Source organism: Myxine glutinosa, chromosome 14 (genome assembly GCF_964187855.1).
Source record: "Myxine glutinosa chromosome 14, kmMyxGlut1.1, whole genome shotgun sequence".
NCBI classification, from domain to species: Eukaryota; Metazoa; Chordata; class Myxini; order Myxiniformes; family Myxinidae; genus Myxine; species Myxine glutinosa.
The window spans coordinates 25,664,704-25,680,807 of NC_136274.1; the positions used below are offsets into that span (position 1 = coordinate 25,664,704).

The 16,104-nt window shown below is 46.7% G+C and overlaps 1 protein-coding gene across 5 annotated transcripts in view; it reads right to left on the reverse strand.

Annotated features, from left to right (window-relative positions):
- Positions 1 to 16,104, reverse strand: part of LOC137439512 (uncharacterized) — a 43,658-nt gene that overhangs the window by 24,119 nt on the left and 3,435 nt on the right. For 4 of the 5 annotated variants that reach the window (XM_078768049.1, XM_068135331.2, XM_078768047.1 and 1 more), the window contains exons 2-3: positions 7,351 to 7,480; positions 2,801 to 2,912 (exon numbers count right to left, since the gene is read on the reverse strand). In XM_078768049.1, coding sequence (XP_078624175.1) covers positions 2,801 to 2,912; positions 7,351 to 7,444 — 206 coding nt within the window. In that variant the 5' untranslated portion in view covers positions 7,445 to 7,480. The remainder of the gene's footprint in view (positions 1 to 2,800; positions 2,913 to 7,350; positions 7,481 to 16,104) is intronic. The other variant, XM_068135333.2, reaches the window with a different exon arrangement.

Below are 16,104 nucleotides of genomic sequence, written 5' to 3' on the forward strand. Positions count from 1 at the left end.
GCCGAGTCTGATCCACCTTCTCCATTCAGCATGTCTCCTAGGTAACAAAATGTTTTCACCTGAAGGGAGAGTTCATAGAACACCTTAAAAGTCTTGAGAACAAGCATTACGCCTAGGTCCCCCGTCATTGAAATGATGTGAGTTGACAAAATGGAAGACGCAAGGTGGCCATCTTGGATTTTGACGTGGCGACCCAATTTTCAATAGCTTTCTCCCTTATGCGTAGTGTTACGGATTTGTCACTTCCGTCGTTGTGGTTTTAATCTACTGTAAGCACTTTTGGTTCCATGTACTATTATTGTTATCGTTTAAGTGAAATGGAGATAACTGTTTTCAAAAGGTGAAAGAATTAGTGTTTTCAAAGAAACCGGAAACCGGATCGGGAGAAAACCGGAAGAAGAGAAGGAGGAAGAAGAAGCGGAGCAAGTGAGGTCGAGAAGAAGCCGAGCTGCTTTGAGGTCTTGAGCAAACGCTGGCGAACGGGGGTCACGAGCGAACTTTGGGTTTCCTGGGAAAGGGATTCCTGTGACAGAGTGGTTATCGCTGTGACAGATAAACCTGCATGACGACTTGATTCCGAAGAGAATCGTTGGAGTGCAGGTACGCCTTCAGTACGGGCCCGTCGGCCATTTTACCTCGCTCCCGATTTCGCATCGCTCCAGGCTTTTCACCTCGCTTCAGCCATTTCACTGCACCCAGTCGTTAACCCGGTTTGCGTGTGTAACGTGGATTTTGAGTGGGAATTTGCGGTTCGCCGTTTGGGAGCCGTTGAACATTCATACCCGAAGGTGTAATTTCCCAGTCGCCTCTTGAGGACACCTTTGCCCATCTTTGGCAGCGTGACTGTCAGCCGAACTGGATTCTGGTCTCGATACGACATCATTCTTACGATCACCGGAGCGTGGATCGACTTTGGCTTGATGCCGGGACAGAGACTTTGGGAATGTTCTTTTCGCTCACTTGGAGCACAGCGAGTTATATTGTACGAAACTGATGGTACCATCATAGGAATGATATATTTGTTGTACAATTGATTAATATTGTTCTTGTGCTGTTATTCTTGTGTGACCTTAATACAATACTTGTTTGTTGGTAACAATTGATGTGGTTTCACCATTGGTCTTTGACACACAGAATAACACATCTTTCTGCCGTGACTCCTTTCAGGGCTCGGAGGTACACCGTGACCAGGGTTTGGGGAGGAGCACGTAACAGTAGATACACCCACACACCAGATTAGAAGTTAGTAGTTCGTTTATTTTTCAAGATATTTCGCTCACAAGGTTCAGACATATATATGGTGGCGGCAATTTGGATTTTGACGTGGCGACCCAATTTTCAATAGCGTTCTTCCTTATGCCTGGATACACCCACACACCAGATTAGAAGTTGGTACTTCGCTTATTTTTCAAGACATTCCGCTCACAAGGTTCAGACATACATGGCATCAGACATACATGGTGGCGGCCATCTTGGATTTTGACGTGGGTTGCACCCACACACCAAATTAGAATTCGGTCCTTCACCCATGCATGCACACACCCTCGGACGCACGCACGGAGGGGAAAACCATAGTCCCCCTTTCACTCCGCGGTGCGACGGGGGACAAAAAGGACATGGGAAGGGTCTTTTAAACTCTACGTTTGTGCTTCTGAGCACGTTCTATAGCAGCTTTATCTCGTGAATTTTGAATAACAGGTGTGACGGTAACCATCCGAAGCCGAGGGGGCAAAAGGGAACTACAGAGCTGAACCTTTTGCACGCGTGACAAATTTGACTTGTGTCCTTCATTAGTCCATAAAAACAGTACGTTTCCTGTTTGGAACAATTTTCAATTTTGTTTCACTGCCGGACAGGTACACAGAGTAAAAGGAATTACCTTATTCCTCTCTGCGCATGCACGATCGGGACGAGATTCCTTACAATTTGCCAAATTCAGAGCCAAAGTACTGTTAAACTGCAGGTTTGTGTTCTGATTCATGTTCCCATTTGTGGTCTCGTGTTCAAAATATAACATTCAATTAAAATCAAGTAGTTCCTCCCAATCATTGATTGACAGAACAAACCAATTTCTTAAACAATTGCCCAATAGAGCTTTGGTCTACACACGCAGGGTAAGACAGTTGTCCATCGAAATAAATCCAAATCAGTTCCTACTTTTATCACTTCTATGGATTATCCTTTGGCTGTATCCATCAATCTTTTTCCTTTTATCCTTTTGTCAAAATTTTGGATCATTAAGTTGTACTATTCTCCCTAAATAAATAAATAAATAAATAAACTTGACAATCCGAGATGATGTTTTATTTATTTATTTTACATCCCTGTGTGCAAACTGTATGCACCATATATCAGCAATTCAAATCTCAGGGAATGTTAGATTTAGTATTTTTTGGACATGCCTTTTTGAAATCTTAAATAAGACATTTATAATTCCTTATGTTAGAAGATTAAACAGCACTCGGGTTGGAGGTGTAAATGTGGAACAGAAATATGGCATATTTTGGGGAAATAATAACCTCCCACAATCAGATGAGAGAAAGAGGGGAAAGGAGGAAGAGGGGGATGTATGAACCCACCATTTGCTGTGTAAACACAGACACCACGTAAACACAATCGGATCAATAAAAAAACATTTCTACTTTGACAATATCAATATATGTATCAATAAATGGTGTGGAATAAAACGAAGGAAAAGCAGAACATGAAAGGACATACAGGAAGTGCAGTGGTTGTGTTATGGAGGAAGTTTCATGCAAATCAGAACAAAAGACGAATAATTACAAGGCAATCACAATACCTGTCATTTAAAGGCTCAAACCGGAGCGTCTGTCCCATTCCATTGGGTAACGAGCATTGAAGATGGCGTTTTTCTGGGCCGTAGAGAGCAATGCAGCGCACACCTGTTGACCCTATCACAAGCACGAACAGAGTCATTACCGCTTTGTGGTTTTACAAGGTAGCTCATCTCCGCCATTACTATTACCCTCACACGACAATTGTTCCGTCCTTCTAACACTTCACTCCTTGAACACAACATCTGTTATACATTTTCATGACAATTTTTAAGTTCCAGGAGCTTATGCGATGGCGCGTCGTATGTCCGTCCGTCTGTCCGTCTGTCCGTCTGTCCGTCCGTCCGTCTGTCTGTCTGTAAACACTTGCAACTTTCTTCTCCGAAATTGCTGAAGGGATTGTGACCAAACTTGGCACAAATGATATTTGTTGTGTTGTGACTAAAGTTTGTTTCCAGCATAAAAAAATAAACTCGGAGTTTAAGGTGTCTACAGGGGGTCAAAGTTGGTTTCGCTCGAAACTAGCCCAGTACCACGAGGTAGGCCTACGAAGAGGGAGGAGCGCGAGGGTCAAGGTGTGGCCGCGTCAAGCAGCGCGTCAAAGGCGGTGACGGTAAGCCACCAGCCAACCAGGGCTCGGAAGGCATGGCATGATAGGGCGTGGCAAGACGCGTCTAGTAAGTTCCAGAGGGTTCGCTGGGCAAGGCTATATAAGCCAGCACACAAAGCCCTTAAAAAGGACTCGTGCGACAGGACTTGCAAGGAGGGCTTACGAAGGACTTGTTGGAGAGAACTGATTCAGAGCACTCGTGTGAGGAGTATTCGGAGGACTCAGAGGACCGGCGTGCACACGACAGTGTCGAGAGCCCTTGATTGAGAAGCGCATATTGAACTATTCGCTTATTACGTACGCGGCCGCAGCCGCCAGTGTAATCGCCAAAGCCAGCCCTACCGTTCGCCCTGTAATAACCCCGTGCGCGAAAACGACACGCGGAGAGCTCCTGCCGTCTGTTTCATCTGCTTCGCGGTGCGAGTTGGGGACCGGAGAGCGAGCTGCCTGGACGCCATCCCTGGACCATCGACCTGTTCGTCTGCAAGCCCCGTGTGAGTGTGTCCGAGTGTGAACGGGCCCGTTTGTCTTGGGATAAGTATAAGACTGTTTAAGGCTGCACTGTGTTTTCTTCTTCTGATTATTGTACAAAGTGTAAATAAATTCTGTTCTTCCTTTCTTCCAAATTCGACCGTTTCTGTGATTTCCTCCATTGGGTAAGCGTGGCACGATTAAGAACCGCTTGGATCGGGTTTAGTCATTGCTAACGGCTCGGGTCACGGGTTCGCTACTGCTCGGCGTATCCACCAACACCCGTGATTCGGGCAGGGCTTATTTTCTCGTTTCTGGGTGGCGCGAGTACTTCGGTATTAGTGATTAATCCTACGACCCTACTTCGCGCTGTCCAGGAAGGACGTCATAGGCTCCGGGTCCCATCGGTCAGTCAAAGACCAGGGGACTAATCCCCCCTTGGTAAGGGGAGAAGGCCGGCGCTGAGATCCGCAACAATTGGTAGTCAGGAGTGGGGATTTGGAACCTGGGACAAAAAAAAATTTTCGACCAAATTTTGGACACCAATTGTGCATATTGGCCGCAACAATTGGTGTCGGGGAGTGGGATTGGACCCGAGGTGCACCTAACGCACTCAAAATTGCGAGCGGCCGAAATTTAGTATAACATCTAAATTAAATTCGTGCCATGGATAACCAAGACGGTCGGATGCCGGTGGGGGTAAATTAGGAGGATGAGGAGTTAGAATCAACCCAGGACCCCCAGGAAGAATTGGGAGAAATGGAGGATGCAATTGATGAGGGTACAGCAGTAGAGGTAGTAGGGGAAGGACATGGCGGCGCCTCGCACATGGTGGCGAGGGCGGAGCCCGCGGTGCCAACGGTTTTGGACCTGTACGCACTCATGACGCAAATGAAAGAAATGATGGGCACCCAACAGAATGAAGTAAATAAAATAAATGGCAAATTGGATACCCAAAGTGATAAATCTACCCGGGCAATAAATAAATTGGACGCCCAAGGCGATAAATCCACCTGGGAAATAAAAGGGTTTGAAAACGAAATAGGTGGCCAAATAAAAAAGATGGGGAAGGACATAAGGCGCAGGTCGAGCGGGAAGGTCGCAAAGGTACGTGACGGGGTAGCGCGATGTGCGAGGCGCGTGGAAAGCGAGTCTGAGCAAGGCGCAGTTAAAATGACCGGGGTAGAAATCGCGACTGGGTATGGAAAAGCCGACGGCCGCCGAATTGGAAAATTTTATTTTATGTGCGCCAGCGGTCGTCGAGCTTAATAAAGAAAAAGATATTATAGTGGAAATTGGGGTTGAAGAGACGGCAGAGTTAGTACATGAATCGGAGATTGAGATGAAATGTACTCAAAGTCTGGATTCACATTGTGATGCCGTGATGCCTAACCAAAATGAAAGTTTGCAGGTGCGGTTGGAGGAGAAGAGAATCCCGAAGGTAAGTAGGAGCGTGTATGGCGCGAAAAGGTTTGGCGCGAAAGTGTGTGGCGGGAAAAGATTTTTCACGCGCTTGGGATCGAGACGCAACCCGGGCGCTCGTGGAAGGTCCGTGGTGCGCTGTGTGAAGGTGAATGGCGCGGGTGTGCGAACGGCGCCGGAGCACGAGTGTAAGATGGAGTGGATGTGGGAAGAGTGTGGTGAAGAAGAGTGTGGAACGGTGTGTGACAGTGTGCGATGGCCGAGGAGAGTGTGCGGGAGTGCACACCAGAGTGCGTGATTGGGTGTGCAGCAAAAGAGTGCACACCCGTGGTTGTTACGGAGTACGTAACGGGAGAGTGTACACGAGGGTGTGTGATAGCCAAGTGTGTAACGGAGTGTGCGAGTGGTATGAGTGCGCCAGGGTGTGCACGAGGATGTGTAATAATGGTGCGTGAGTGGCATGAGTGTGCCTGAGTGGTGTGCACCTGAGTGTGTAAGGGAAGAGAATGCACGGAGAGAAAGTGCGGTAATAGAGTGCAGGGGGTGTATGGGAGGCGCTGGAGTGCCTCGGTGTGAGAATGCGACTCGGGCATTGACGCAGACCGGGGCAGCGTTTAGGCCGACGTATAGCCGACGCGAGCGTCATAGGCTCCGGGTCCCGTGGGTCAGTCAAAGACAAGGGGACTAATCCCCCCCTTGGTAACGGGAGAAGGCCGGCGCTGAGATCCACAACAATATGTTTAAGGGTATGGGGGGGAAAAAAGCTGAAAACCCACAGGTGGGACGAACAGAGAGACGGAGAGCAAACCTATAGTCCCCTCTAGGTAGGGGAATAATAATAATAATCGAAATACTAAATTGTGATCTGCAGAATTTGAATAGGGCACATACCACAATAACCTCAAATGAAACTGCTTCAAAAAGTAAATAAATTCTTCAATAAAAACTAGAGCTTCCAGGGAAGCAGAAATCAACTGACTGGACAACTTTGATGGCAACCTACCTTGTGTGGTAAGAGTCTCACACACCAAGTTTGATCAAAATCCATAAATATTTGTGTATGTTAAAGTCTTAACGTCGTTTCGGAGCTGAAAACAATATGGCGGCCTATGGCGGCTATTTTGTGACGGATCGGGTTGGAATGCAATAGCAACCTACCTTGTGTGGTAAGGGTTAAACATTCTAAGTTTGATCAGAATCGGTTAATATTTGTGGACGCTAGAGTGTTAACGTCGTTTTCATGACCGAAAACAAAATGGTCGCCTAAGTCCGCCATTTTTCAACGGATCGGGCCGAAATGTAATAGCAACCTGGTCCTTGGGGTAAGGATGCTGCATGTCAAGTTTGAGCAGAATCGGTTGATATTTGTGGACGCTGGAGTGTTAACGTCGAAAAGTTAACAGTGTAGCGGTTACCGCTGGGTGTACACAATCACCTTGCACCTACCAGGACGCGACCAGGGCGCAATCGCCATGCCAGGCTCGTCCAGACGGGCCCAGACGCGCCTCTCCCGGGCATGCCCGGACTCGCTGTTCCCGGGCTCGCCCGAACCTCCCGGGCACGCCCGGTCTCATCTTTCCCGGGCATGCCTGCTCTCGCCTTTCCAGGGCTCGCCCAGAACGTCCGGGCATGCCCGCTCTCGCCTTTCCAGGGCTTGCCCAGAACGCCCGGGCACGCCCAGCCTCGCCTTTCCAAGGCTCGCCCAGGATGCCCGGGCAGATCCAGACTCGCCTTTCCAGGACTCGCCCTTGACACCCGGGCATGCCCGGTCTCGCTGTTCCCGGGCAAACGCTCCGGCATAAATGTGTATATATATTGCTGCCCGATAAACGGGCTTTTCAGAGTACCCGAGTTTGATACGTGCAATAAAGCAACTCGGACGAATTTCCGTCTTTGGTCGCGTCAATCCTTTCGACTCGCGTTGGAGCACAGCTCCTTCAACCGACGACAGACGACAGACGACAGACGCCGGAGGGTTCAGTATGTGATGAACTCAACTGGACGTTAGTCCAGTTGAGTTAACAAGAAAAACCACCTCACACACATATTCACCAGATTCTGCAGCATGTAAAGTGAGAAACATCCAAAAGCCCCACAACATGCAGTACGAACACCATGCTCCGAGCCTCTCCTCCTTCGACTCCATCTTCACCACCACCAGCCCCGTGTCTACCTGCCCAATCTGTGAGGGAGAGAACATTCCACCAAACAGAAAATTGTACTTATTAGGAAAACTATTCAGGCCTTTCCCTTCTATAAACACAGATGGTTAATCTGCTAAATATTGTTAAGGCAGAATGAGTGGATAATCACAAGGGAAACATTCCCACCAACTTATTGCTCCTTCATTCAGCACCAGGTGTACTTCACCATCAATCGGGATGCACTTACACATCCTACCGATGTTCTCACCTTTTCTTTAACTGCCCCAAATATTCCCGCATTATTGTGGGGTTGGACGAAGGACGTTTTTGGCCCAAGATTTACTGATATTCTCACTGCCGGGAATAATCACAGGTACCTTGCCTTTTGTGCGCCACATTGCGCTGATTTGCATACGAGTTTTAATGACAACACCTGGCGCATGCTTTCCATTGAAAAAAATAAAATAAAAATACATGAGCTAATAGTTATTGAGAATTTAAAACAACCACCATGACTGATTCACGTCGGGGTAGGGCGTCTCCAATTTCCAGGTTGATAGTGACGAGTTAGTGGGTTCCAATCGAGTCTGAGTCTTTCATTGTAGTTTTATGGCTTCACCTCATATTTATAAAACACAATGACCTTTTTTTGCATACAAAGTCAAGGCTCGTGCAAGAGGTAGAACACAGAACGGATCAGGACACAACAGAACACAAGGAAACTTCAGCAGGAATAGGGTGGGATGACCCACAGCAGGGCCAAGGGACAAAATAGACAGATGGACAAATGAGGGATGCAGGTAAGAATGAGGGGTGGGGGAGAATATGCAGGAAGTGGACAAAGAAACAAGGTCTTTGGAAGAAAAAATAATCCTGCAAATTCGGTGGTGAGAGTGTTATGGGGTTAGAAAAAAAAATCATGGTTTTGGATTGGGGGGAGGAGGGGGTGATCTGAGATGGTGGTGAACTGCTCACTTGAAAAGCTGCACCATGACAGTTGGTGTGTGTGGGCCATTCCTATTAGAGACCCAACATCAGTTTAGACTTTAGATATTCACTTCAAACACAATCAAACGTCATATTCACACATTAAGTGCCTCATATTTGTGAGATATTTACTGCGAGTCCAAACCGAGCTGAGCTAGCGAGTCCAAACCGAGACGAGCTTAGCCGAGCTTGCGAGCCCAAACCGAGACTAGCTTAGCCGAGCTAGCGAGTCCAAACCGAGATTAGCTTAGCCGAGCTAGCGAGTCCAAACCGAGACTAGCTGAGTTGAGCTAGCGAGCCCAAACCGAGACTAGCTTAGCTGAGCTAGCGAGCCCAAACTGAGACTAGCTTAGCCGAGCTAGCGAGTCCAAACCGAGACTAGCTTAGCCGAGCTAGCGAGTCCAAACCGAGACGAGCTGAGCTGAGCTAGCGAGCCCAAACTGAGACTAGCTTAGCCGAGCTTGCGAGCCCAAACCGAGACTAGCTTAGCCGAGCTAGCGAGTCCAAACCGAGACGAGCTGAGCTGAGCTAGCGAGCCCAAACCGAGACTAGCTTAGCCGAGCTAGCGAATCCAAACCGAGACGAGCTGAGCTGAGCTAGCGAGCCCAAACTGAGACTAGCTTAGCCGAGCTTGCGAGCCCAAACCGAGACTAGCTTAGCCGAGCTAGCGAGTCCAAACCGAGACTAGCTGAGTTGAGCTAGCGAGCCCAAACTGAGACTAGCTTCGCTGAGCTAGCGAGCCCAAACCGAGACCAGCTTAGCCGAGCTAGCGAGTCCAAACCGAGACTAGCTTAGCCGAGCTAGCGAGCCCAAACCGAGACTAGCTTAGCCGAGCTAGCGAGTCCAAACCGAGACTAGCTGAGCTGAGCTAGCGAGCCCAAACCGAGACTAGCTTAGCTGAGCTAGCGAGCCCAAACTGAGACTAGCTTAGCTGAGCTAGCGAGCCCAAACTGAGACTAGCTTAGCCGAGCTAGCGAGCCCAAACCGAGACTAGCTTAGCTGAGCTAGCGAGTCCAAACCGAGGCTAGTTGAGCTGAGCTAGCGAGCCCAAACTGAGACTAGCTTAGCTGAGCTAGCGAGCCCAAACCGAGACTAGCTTAGCTGAGCTAGCGAGCCCAAACCGAGACTAGCTTAGCCGAGCTAGCGAGTCCAAACCGAGACTACCTTAGCTGAGCTAGCGAGCCCAAACCGAGACTAGCTTAGCTGAGCTAGCGAGTCCAAACCGAGACGAGCTGAGCAAGCGAGCCCAAACAGAGACGAGCTGAGCTAGCGAGCCCAAACCGAGACGAGCTGAGCTAGCGAGCCCAAACTGGGACGAGCTGAGCTAGCGAGTCCAAACCGAGACGAGCTGAGCAAGCGACCCCAAACTGAGACTAGCTTATCTGAGCTAGCGAGCCCAAACTGAGACTAGCTTAGCTGAGCTAGCGAGCCCAAATTGAGACTAGCTTAGCTGAGCTAGCGAGTCCAAACCGAGACGAGCTGAGCCGAGCGAGCGATCCCAAACCGAGACGAGCTGAGCCGAGCTAGTGAGTCCAAACCGAGAATAGCTGAGCCGGGCTAGGGAGTCCAAACCGAGACGAGCTGAGCCGAGATAGCAAGCCCAAACTGAGACTAGCTGAGCCGGGCTAGGGAGTCCAAACCGAGACGAGCTGAGCCGAGATAGCGAGCCCAAACCGAGACTAGCTGAGCCGAGCTAGTGAGTCCAAACCGAGAATAGCTGAGCCGGGCTAGGGAGTCCAAACCGAGACGAGCTGAGCCGAGATAGCAAGCCCAAACCGAGACTAGCTGAGCCGGGCTAGGGAGTCCAAACAGAGACGAGCTGAGCCGAGCTAGCGAGCCCAAACTGAGACGAGCTTAGCTGAGCTAGCGAGCCCAAACCGAGACTAGCTGAGCCGGGCTAGGGAGTCAAAACCGAGACGAGCTGAGCCGAGCTAGCGAGCCCAAACTGAGACGAGCTTAGCTGAGCTAGCGAGTTCAAACCGAGACGAGCTGAGCCGAGATAGCGAGCCCAAACCGAGACTAGCTGAGCCGGGCTAGGGAGTCCAAACCGAGACGAGCTGAGCCGAGCTAGCGAGCCCAAACTGAGACGAGCTTAGCTGAGCTAGCGAGTCCAAACCGAGACGAGCTGAGCCGGGCTAGGGAGTCCAAACCGAGACGAGCTGAGCCGAGCTAGCGAGCCCAAACCGAGACTAGCTGAGCTGAGCTAGCGAGCCCAAACTGAGACTAGCTTAGCCGAGCTAGCGAGCCCAAACCGAGACTAGCTTAGCCGAGCTAGCGAGCCCAAACCGAGACTAGCTTAGCCGAGCTAGCGAGTCCAAACCGAGACTAGCTTAGCCGAGCTAGCGAGCCCAAACCGAGACTAGCTTAGCCGAGCTAGCGAGTCCAAACCGAGACTAGCTGAGCTGAGCCAGCGAGCCCAAACTGAGACTAGCTTAGCTGAGCTAGCGAGCCCAAACTGAGACTAGCTTAGCCGAGCTAGCGAGCCCAAACTGAGACTAGCTTAGCCGAGCTAGCGAGCCCAAACCGAGACTAGCTTAGCCGAGCTAGCGAGTCCAAACCGAGGCTAGCTGAGCTGTGCTAGCGAGCCCAAACTGAGACTAGCTTAGCTGAGCTAGCGAGCCCAAACCGAGACGAGCTGAGCCGGGCTAGGGAGTCCACACAGAGACTAGCTGAGCTGAGCTAGCGAGTCCAAACCGAGAATAGCTGAGCCGAGCTAGCGAGCCCAAACCGAGACGAGCTGAGCCGAGATAGGGAGCCCAAACCGAGACGAGCTGAGCCGAGCTAGCGAGCCCAAACCGAGACTAGCTGAGCCGGGCTAGGGAGTCCAAACCGAGACGAGCTGAGCCGAGCTAGCGAGCCCAAACTGAGACTAGCTTAGCTGAGCTAGCGAGCCCAAACTGAGACGAGCTTAGCTGAGCTAGTGAGTCCAAACCGAGACTAGCTTAGCTGAGCTAGCGAGCCCAAACCGAGACTAGCTGAGCCGGGCTAGGGAGTCCAAACCGAGACGAGCTGAGCCGAGCTAGCGAGCCCAAACCGAGACGAGCTGAGCTGGGCTAGGGAGTCCAAACCAAGACGAGCTGAGCCGGGCTAGCGAGCCCAAACTGACGAGCTTAGCTGAGCTAGCGAGTCCAAACCGAGACTAGCTGAGCCGTGGAGGCCTTTTTCGGGGCACCGTGGTCCCCTTTTTGAAGCAATGTTTTATGGCCGGGTGCCCTTCCTGCCGCCAACCATGTTAGTCACCTCTTGCGACACACACTTAATTACCAGTGAGCTGGTACTCAATTTGCCGACCTCAGAAGGATGACAGGCTGAGTCAACCCCCCTGGCGTTAATTGACCTTATGCATTGACGTCACAAAGCACCTAACAACCAATCGCGACGCCATCTTAGAGGGCAAACAAAGGCCCTGACGACACGTTCATGTGTGAGTCAACTGCGATCGCAACTAATTGCGTCAACTAATTGCGTCAACTAACTGCGTCAACTAACTGCGTCAACTAATTGCGTCAACTAATTGCGTCAACTAATTGCGTCAACTAATTGCGTAAACTAATTGCGTAAACTAATTCGACATGGTGAATAAATCATAAAAATTATTTGTTGGTGAAGTCACAATGGATATAGTAATGTTTGAAATGTTTCTGTAGAAAATGATACACATAATGTCTCTGAAAGACAGTTCCGTTTGGGTTTCACTCCCTCCAACAGGTGGAATCTGCACATGAATGGGGCACTGCTCAGGATTTGCATTGTGTAGTTCCAGCAGTATTGCTGCAGTAGCAGTATTGCTTGCCCTCTGAGAGGGGGCGCACTTCCATTTCTAAGGGTGTGTGACGTCATATGCATACCGTCCATTCAGCGATCGACCAGGATTCGAACCCAGGATCCTAGGATCCCAAGCCGCACCCTAACCGCTAAGCCAATACCAGGCTAAAAAGAATGATAACAAGTCAGTGAGAAAAATTATTGAGTGCAAAAATGTGGCTTCAAGTTTCTGGCACGTTCAAAATACATTCGTCTCTTTTGACAAGATGTCAAAATGTTCAGGATGTTCAATTTAAACACAGACACATTTGTTTTGGATCCTACACACAATAACTCATATATGGCCTGGTTACAGCTTGTCCATCACCACATTCTCTTCCTGTCAGGTCTAGTTTTACTAGCTCAGTAAATGGGACTGCTTTATCAAGTGAGTGTGTGTGTGTGTGTGTGTGTGTGTGTGTGTGTGTGTGTGTGTGTGTGTGTGTGTGTGTGTGTGTGTGTGTGTGTGTGTGTGTGTGTGTCTAAATCTCTAAGTGTCTATATCTCAAAGTGTCTATATCTCAAAGTGTCTATATCTCAAAGTGTCTATATCTCAAAGTGTCTATATCTCAAAGTGTCTATATCTCAAAGTGTCTATATCTCAAAGTGTCTATATCTCAAAGTGTCTATATCTCAAAGTGTCTATATCTCAAAGTGTCTATATCTCAAAGTGTCTATATCTCAAAGTGTCTATATCTCAAAGTGTCTATATCTCAAAGTGTCTATATCTCAAAGTGTCTATATCTCAAAGTGTCTATATCTCAAAGTGTCTATATCTCAAAGTGTCTATATCTCAAAGTGTCTATATCTCAAAGTGTCTATATCTCAAAGTGTCTATATCTCAAAGTGTCTATATCTCAAAGTGTCTATATCTCAAAGTGTCTATATCTCAAAGTGTCTATATCTCAAAGTGTCTATATCTCAAAGTGTCTATATCTCAAAGTGTCTATATCTCAAAGTGTCTACATCTCAAAGTGTCTACATCTCAAAGTGTCTACATCTCAAAGTGTCTACATCTCAAAGTGTCTACATCTCAAAGTGTCTACATCTCAAAGTGTCTGCATCTCAAAGTGTCTGCATCTCAAAGTGTCTGCATCTCAAAGTGTCTGCATCTCAAAGTGTCTGCATCTCAAAGTGTCTGCATCTCAAAGTGTCTGCATCTCAAAGTGTCTGCATCTCAAAGTGTCTGCATCTCAAAGTGTCTGCATCTCAAAGTGTCTGCATCTCAAAGTGACTGCATCTCAAAGTGTCTGCATCTCAAAGTGTCTGCATCTCAAAGTGTCTGCATCTCAAAGTGTCTGCATCTCAAAGTGTCTGCATCTCAAAGTGTCTGCATCTCAAAGTGTCTGCATCTCAAAGTGTCTGCATCTCAAAGTGTCTGCATCTCAAAGTGTCTGCATCTCAAAGTGTCTGCATCTCAAAGTGTCTGCATCTCAAAGTGTCTGCATCTCAAAGTGTCTGCATCTCAAAGTGTCTGCATCTCAAAGTGTCTACATCTCAAAGTGTCTACATCTCAAAGTGTCTACATCTCAAAGTGTCTACATCTCAAAGTGTCTACATCTCAAAGTGTCTACATCTCAAAGTGTCTACATCTCAAAGTGTCTACATCTCAAAGTGTCTACATCTCAAAGTGTCTACATCTCAAAGTGTCTACATCTCAAAGTGTCTATATCTCAAAGTGTCTATATCTCAAAGTGTCTATATCTCAAAGTGTCTATATCTCAAAGTGTCTATATCTCAAAGTGTCTATATCTCAAAGTGTCTATATCTCTAAGTGTCTATATCTCTAAGTGTCTTTATCTCTATGTGTCTATATCTCTATGTGTCTATATCTCTATGTGTCTATATCTCTATGTGTCTATATCTCTATGTGTCTATATCTCTATGTGTCTATATCTCTATGTGTCCATATGTGCCAGTGTCTATATCTCTAAGTGTCTATATCTCTATGTGTCTATATCTCTATGTGTCTATATCTCTAAGTGTCTATATCTCTAAGTGTCTATATCTCTAAGTGTCTATATCTCTAAGTGTCTATATATCCAAGTGTCTATATATCCAAGTGTCTATATATCCAAGTGTCTATATATCCAAGTGTCTATATATCCAAGTGTCTATATATCCAAGTGTCTATATATCCAAGTGTCTATATATCCAAGTGTCTATATCTCTATATCTCTATGTGTCTGTGTCTGTATCTCGATATCTCTATATCTCTGTGTCTCTATATCTCTGTATCTCTATATCTCTGTGTGTCTGTGTCTGTATCTCGATATCTCTATATGTCTATATCTCTATATCTCTATATCTCTGTGTCTCTGTGTGTGTGTCTGTATCTCCATATCTCTGTGTGTGTGTCTGTATCTCTATATCTCTGTGTGTGTGTCTGTATCTCTATATCTCTATGTGTGTGTCTGTATCTCTATATCTCTGTGTGTGTGTCTGTATCTCCATATCTCTATATCTCTATATCTCTGTGTGTGTGTCTGTATCTCCATATCTCTATATCTCTATATCTGTGTGTGTGTGTCTGTATCTCCATATCTCTATATCTCTATATCTCTATGTGTGTATGTGTGTGTCTGTATCTCTATATCTCTATATCTCTGTGTGTGTGTGTGTGTGTGTGTGTCTGTATCTCTCTATCTGTGTGTGTGTGTGTGTCTGTATCTCTATACCTCTATATCGCTATGTGTGTATGTGTGTGTCTGTATCTCTATATCTCTATATCTCTATGTGTGTGTCTGTATCTCTATATATCTATATCTCTATGTGTGTATGTGTGTGTCTGTATCTCTATATATCTGTATCTCTATGTGTGTATGTGTGTGTCTATATCTCTATATCTCTATATGTCTCTATCTCTATATGTGTGTGTCTGTATCTCTATAACTCTATATCTCTATGTGTGTGTGTGTGTGTCTATCTCTATAACTCTATATCTCTATGTGTGTATGTGTCTCTATCTCTATATCTCTATGTGTGTATGTGTGTGTCTATCTCTATAACTCTATATCTCTATGTGTGTGTCTGTATCTCTATATATCTATATCTCTATGTGTGTATGTGTGTGTCTGTATCTCTATATATCTATATCTCTATGTGTGCATGTGTGTGTCTATATCTCTATATCTCTATATGTCTCTATCTCTATATGTCTCTATCTCTATATGTGTGTGTCTGTATCTCTATAACTCTATATCTCTATGTGTGTGTGTGTCTCTATCTCTATATCTCTATGTGTGTATGTGTGTGTCTGTATCTCTATAACTCTATATCTCTATGTGTGTGTGTGTGTGTCTGTATCTCGATATCTCTATATCTCTATGTGTGTATGTGTGTGTCTGTATCTCTATAACTCTATATCTCTATGTGTGTGTGTGTGTGTCTGTATCTCTATAACTCTATATCTCTATGTGTGTATGTGTCTCTATCTCTATATCTCTATGTGTGTATGTGTGTGTCTGTATCTCTATAACTCTATATCTCTATGTGTGTGTGTGTGTGTCTGTATCTCGATATCTCTATATCTCTAAGTGTCTATATATCCAAGTGTCTATATATCCAAGTGTCTATATATCCAAGTGTCTATATATCCAAGTGTCTATATATCCAAGTGTCTATATATCCAAGTGTCTATATATCCAAGTGTCTATATATCCAAGTGTCTATATATCCAAGTGTCTATATATCCAAGTGTCTATATATCCAAGTGTCTATATATCCAAGTGTCTATATATCCAAGTGTCTATATATCCAAGTGTCTATATCTCTATATCTCTATGTGTCTGTGTCTGTATCTCGATATCTCTATATCTCTGTGTCTCTATATCTCTGTATGTCTGTGTCTGTATCTCGATATCTCTATATC